Consider the following 6,000-nt stretch of genomic DNA (forward strand, 5'->3'; position numbering starts at 1 on the left):
AAGTGGAAACAGGCCCCAAACACAATTATCCACCCCTGCCCCAAGCTCTTCGCTGTTTTCCTGAACTCGGACAAGTTCAGAGTGCAATTTTTTAAACCTCACCTTTTCCCGGTTTTATTTATTATTGGAAAAAGGTGAGGTTTAAAATAAATTTTATTTATTATTATTAGTGATACACACACACATATATAAACTTACACACCAACTTGAGGTGTATTTTAAGAACCCACTCTATTCTTCTGACTGAAAATTGTTTGAAATGACGTTTTATATTGATTCAACCTGCCCTAGGAACTTACAGTGACGGAGTAGGTAAGAAAACCCGGTCAATAATAAAATAATTAAACAAACATCGGGTGGCATCTATCCAAAACATCGCACGCACAAGTGCCATGGAACTTCTCGTCCCTTTCCTTTCCCCAAGCATCTCCCAAATCTGTTCAAATCTTGGTGAGACCAGAATCTCTCAATCCCCAACACACTAGCATTCGACATGCAGGGAGCTCTTTTTTTGGAATAGATAGCACTGAAAAACATCTCTCTCACACACAAGGATCCTATTTTCTTCTTTTCTGGAATATTTAAATCTTCCCTCACTCTGTGCATGCACACGAAAGCTCTACCAATAACTAACTTAAGGTAAAGGTAAAGGTACCCCTGCCCGTACGGGCCAGTCTTGACAGACTCTAGGGTTGTGCGCCCATCTCACTCAAGAGGCCGGGGGCCAGCGCTGTCCGAAGACACTTCCAGGTCACGTGGCCAGCGTGACATCGCTGCTCTGGCGAGCCAGAGCCGCACACGGAAACGCCGTTTACCTTCCCGCTAGTAAGCGGTCCCTATTTATCTACTTGCACCCGGGAGTGCTTTCGAACTGCTAGGTTGGCAGGCGCTGGGACCGAACAGCGGGAGCGCACCCCGCCGCGGGGATTCGAACCGCCGACCTATCGATCAGCAAGCCCTAGGCGCTGAGGCTTTTACCCACAGCGCCACCCGCGTCCCAATAACTAACTTAGTTGGTCTCTAAGATGCTACTGGAAGGATTTTTTAAATTGTTTTGTTGTTCTTGTTGTTGTTTCCTTACCTCCCCCTGTTGTTGCTGCTGTTGCTGCTGCTGGCTTTTTTCCTTCTTCTGCTGAAACTTCTCCAGTTTTTCTTTCTTTTTGGCTTCTTTCTTTAGCTGGGATGCGCTTTTGGGAGGCTCTGTGAGCTCCTTGGGCTCTGAAAACTCTGCCTTAGGTTCTTAAGAGGAAAGGAAATAAACCAATGTGCAGCAGCCTTGTTAATAAATCTTAGAATCATAGAATCATAGAGTTGGAAGAGACCACAAGGGCCATCGAGTCCAACCCCCTGCCAAGCAGGAAACACCATCAGAGCACTCCTGACATATGGTTGTCAAGCCTCTGCTTAAAGACCTCCAAAGAAGGAGACTCCACCACACTCCTTGGCAGCAAATTCCACTGTCAAACAGCTCTTACTGTCAGGAAGTTCTTCCTAATGTTTAGGTGGAATCTTCTTTCTTGTAATTTGGATCCATTGCTCCGTGTCCGCTTCTCTGGAGCAGCAGAAAACAACCTTTCTCCCTCCTCTATGTGACATCCTTTTATAATCTTGCTTAATATATATCTTGCTTAATTGCCATCTGCCCTCCAGAAAGGAGTGGGGAATCTGCAGTGCTCCAGAAGCTGTGGGACCCCAGCTCCCATCAGCTGCAGCCAGCATGGCCAATGGTCAAGGATGATGGGAATTGTAGCCCAGATAAACAGTTGGGAGGGCTAAGGGTTTCCCATCCCCGCACTAGACCCACATCTCCCTGCCACTGCCAAAAAGACTGTGCCTCTATGAACAACACATTTCTGACCACAATTCAAAGTGCTGGTGCTAACCATTAAACTCCTATACTGTATACCTGAAGGAGCATCTCCACCCCCATCCTCCAGCCCAGACACTGAGGTCCTCCTCCGAGGGCCTTCTGGCGGTTCCCTCACTGCAAGAAGCGAGGTTACAGGGAACCAGGCAGAGGGCCTTCTCAGTGGTGGCACCTGCCCTGTGGAACGCCCTCCCAGCAGATGTCAAGGAAATAAACAACTGTCTGACTTTTGGAAGACATCTGAAGGCAACCCTGTTTGGTGTTTTGTCTTTCTGTTGGAAGCCGCGTAGAGTGGCTGGAGAAATCCAGTCAAATGGGCAGGGTATAAGAAATATAATATTATTATGTCATCATCATCATTACCATCAGTGCTTTTTTATGGAGGTGATAAAGGATACAAGGTACCAGCACCTCCCCCCCCCCATGTTAAAAGTGTGGCACTATGGTAAGTAAAGGTAAAGGGACCCCTGACCTTTAGGTCCAGTCGTGGCCGACTCTTGGGTTGCGGCACTCATCTCCCTTTATCAGCCGAGGGAGCCGGTGTACAGCTTCCGGGTCATGTGACCAGCATGACTAAACCGCTTCTGGCAAACCAGAGCAGTGCACGGAAACGCCATTTACCTTCCCGCTGGAGCAGTACCTATTTATCTACTTGCACTTTGACGTGCTTTCGAACTGCTAGGTTGGCAGGAGCAGGGACCGAGCAACGGGAGCTCAGTCCGTTGCGGGGATTCGAACCGCCGACCTTCTGATCGGCAAGCCCTCGGCTCTGTGGTTTAACCCACAGCACCACCTACGTATCTTTTAATGTTAAGTACCAACACCTTATTTTCCTTTTATAAACAAAAGCACTGCTGATTATGATGACTATTACTAAATCAGCAGAGGATCCCTGACTCTATGGCCCACCTATTCAGACTGAGGGCGACAAGAACAGAAAAGCCTTGCTAGTTCAGACCAAAAGCCTACCCAGTTCAACATTAAACTGGCACAACAACAACATTCTGTTCTCCGAAGCAATACAGACTGTAGCTCTGTTCTTCCTTGAGGTTTCTTTGCCCTCAGCAAATTCACGAGGGTCTGGGAACGAGGACAACGGTAGCAGCACCTTACCTCTGAGGTCTGATTTCAGGGTCCCCACAACAGTCTTTTGCTCACACAGCTTCATTGGACCCAAGATAAACTGGAATTCTGGCTGATTGATGCAGGTCAGAAACCACCGGGTGACATTGGTGTATGAAGCGCGGAGAGATTGGTCAAGAACCTAGAAGAATCATTTGGAGATGAGGAGAGGAACACGAGCGTGAGATATACCATTATGAATATAGGTGAGAAGAACGGCAGGAACACAACAACAGCGTTAAGGCAGAACATCTGCAGATAATAATAATAATAATAGTAGTAGTAATAATAATAGTAATAATAATAATAATTTATTATTTATACCCACCCATCTGGCTGGGTTTCCCCAGCCACTCTAGGCTGCTCCCAATCGAGTGTTAAAAACAATACAGCAATAAATATTAAAAACTTCCCTAAACAGGGCTGCCTTCAGATGTCTTTTAAAGATAAGATAGCTACTTATTTCCTTCACATCTGAAGGGAGGACATTCCACAGGGTGGGCGCCACTACCAAGAAGGCCCTCTGCCCGGTTCCCTTTAACCTCACGTCTCGCAGTGAGGAAACTGCCAGAAGGCCCTCAGTGCTGGACCTCAGTGTCCGGGCAGAACGATGGGGGTGGAGATGCTCCTTCAGGTATACAGGACCGAGGCCATTTAGGGCTTTAAAGGTCAGCACCAACAGAGTGCAGAGCCACTGATTCCCCACCCCAACAAAAGCAGAGTAGTAGAAACTGCTACAAAATTATGCTACCGATGCCCCATTGGAGCAGAGGATGGGAGGGAAGCTGCAGAGGGGACTCACATATTTATACGGCAGCAACAGAGAAGACGCAACTGTCACGTCGGCCAACGTCATGGCTTCGCCCACCAGGTATGTTCGCAGCTTCAAGTGGCTGTCCAACACCGCAAGGAGACTCTGGAGCTCTGCCACAGCGCGGTCTGTCACCTGGGCAGGAGAAGAGTGTGTGATCACACCCGCAAACCACCACCTCTCATGGCACAATGCTCAGAAGATACCTGCCGGCTGGACTCCTTGCAGGGCCTTTCTGCATAAGCGGCCCCTGAATCAGAGGTGACCCTTCCACTCTGTTGAGGTACATTGGCAGTACCCTTCAGTGGCGTAGCGTGGGTTGTCAGCACCCGGGGCAAGGCAAGTAATTTGCGCCCCCTAACCCTAACCCACAGATGTTGCGCCTGGTGCGGCCACCCCCCCTGCACCCCCCACGCTACGCCACTGGTACCCTTCTCATGTCTCGGGGGTGGGGAGTTAAAATCCAACAAAAACAATGAATGAAAAAGTGTAGTGTTTAGGGTCTTGTTAAACACGCTGGTGCCATGATATTTGGATCCTGCGAAAGTAGGGAAAGCAAACAGCGCAGAGCAACGTGGGGCTAAGCTGCATAATGTGCTTATTTACTTATTTATTTGACAAAATGTATATAGCACATGATTGTTAAAAGAAAAACCTTAGAGCAGATTGCGAAAAGAACAGAGCAATAAAATTATCAGTCAAAGCAGTTAAACGCAACTATTTTAAACTTAAAAAAAACAAAACCAATTAAAATCAGCGAAAAGCGAGAAACCAGATTACAACACAAGCCAGCATTATACATGCCTGGTTAAAGGTAAAGGGACCCCTGACCTTTAGGTCCAGTCGTGGCCGACTCTGGGGTTGCGGCGCTCATCTTGCTTTATTGGCCAAGGGAGTTCAGCTTCTGGGTCATGTGGCCAGCATGACTAAGCCGCTTCTGGCGAACCAGAGCAAAGCACGGAAACGCCGTTTACCTTCCCGCTGGAGCGGTTCCTATTTATCTACTTGCACGCTGACGTGCTTTCGAACTGCTAGGTTGGCAGGAGCTGGGACCGAGCAACAGGAGCTCATCCTGTCGCGGGGATTCGAACCACCAACCTTCCGATCGGCAAGTCCTAGGCTCTGCGGTTTAACCCACAGCGCCACCTGCGCCTAAACAACGTTTTGGGCGGGTGCTGCAAAGTGTACAGCACTTGTATGTATGTTTCTGCTTTTCGTTTTGTTCATTTGTCTCAAATAAACGAGAGTTATTTCTCAAAGCTTTTTTTTTTTTTTACACTTCCTCCCCCGCCCTGCCCACTTTCTTCCTGGCTCACAGCTCACTCCATTAACCACTACGCTATGGGTTAGACACAGAACCCTACCCCGTCACAGCAGAGTTAGCCTGCCTCTCACCTGTTTGCTTTGCTTGGAGACCCCCAGCACAGAGAAAGCAGCCGCGGAGGCCGCAGGAGCGATCTCCAAGTCTGCAAAACTGACCCACTGCCGTACCAGGGCGCTGGCTTCTGGGCTCTGCCCTCTCATGGCATCCGGGGACAGCAGGTAAGAAACAGCCGCTGCGCCAGAGACACGGATGCCCGCCTGGGTCTCCAGAGCTGGGAGTTTGGGCACTGAGAAGGAAGGATTCCCCAGCTCCTTGTCAGGAGGCAGGGAGACCACCCTGGGCTCGTGTCGGCCATAGCGGGCTGCAACGAGAACCCGCAGATTCTGGAAGTTATCCGGATGAGGGGAAAGGTACAGAGTTGTCATGGCGACCTGGAAAGGAAGGGCAATGAAAGCGTTAAGAGGGAGGACGTTAAGAGCCCTCTTGGAAATAAAACAGGGCTGTCGTGAAGAAGAAGGAGAAGACGTTCTCTGCTCCTGCAGAGGGCAAGACTAGATCGAAGGAACTTACGCTACAGGAAGGTAGGTCAGAGATGGGTAGAGGGTAGTTTGGGGTCTCCTGCTAGATCTCTGGGTGATCTGAGGTAGACTGGTGAAGGTTTCCAACTCCTAACTGTTTAACAACAATTTAAGGACAAGATACAGTGGTACCTCGGATTAAGAACTTAATTCGTTCCAGAGGTCCGTTCTTAACCTGAAACTGTTGTTAACCTGAGGTACCACTTTAGCTAATGGGGCCTCCCGCTGCTACTGCACCACCACCACATGATTTCTGTTCTCATCCTGAAGCAAAGTTCTTAACCTGAGGTACTATTTC

At 48.9% G+C, this 6,000-nt stretch overlaps 1 protein-coding gene across 1 annotated transcript in view; it reads right to left on the reverse strand.

Moving 5' to 3' along the window:
- VARS1 (valyl-tRNA synthetase 1) overlaps positions 1 to 5,549 on the reverse strand; it is a gene marked incomplete at its 5' end in the record, with an annotated part of 37,490 nt that extends 31,941 nt beyond the window's left edge. The window contains 4 exons of the mRNA XM_083424682.1: positions 1,082 to 1,239; positions 2,981 to 3,131; positions 3,792 to 3,935; positions 5,196 to 5,549. Coding sequence (XP_083280808.1) covers positions 1,082 to 1,239; positions 2,981 to 3,131; positions 3,792 to 3,935; positions 5,196 to 5,549 — 807 coding nt within the window. The remainder of the gene's footprint in view (positions 1 to 1,081; positions 1,240 to 2,980; positions 3,132 to 3,791; positions 3,936 to 5,195) is intronic.
- Between the last annotated feature and the right edge of the window lie 451 nt (positions 5,550 to 6,000).

The sequence above is a fragment of the Podarcis tiliguerta genome, assembly GCF_965153285.1.
Source record: "Podarcis tiliguerta genome assembly, chromosome: 2".
NCBI classification, from domain to species: domain Eukaryota; kingdom Metazoa; phylum Chordata; class Lepidosauria; order Squamata; family Lacertidae; genus Podarcis; species Podarcis tiliguerta.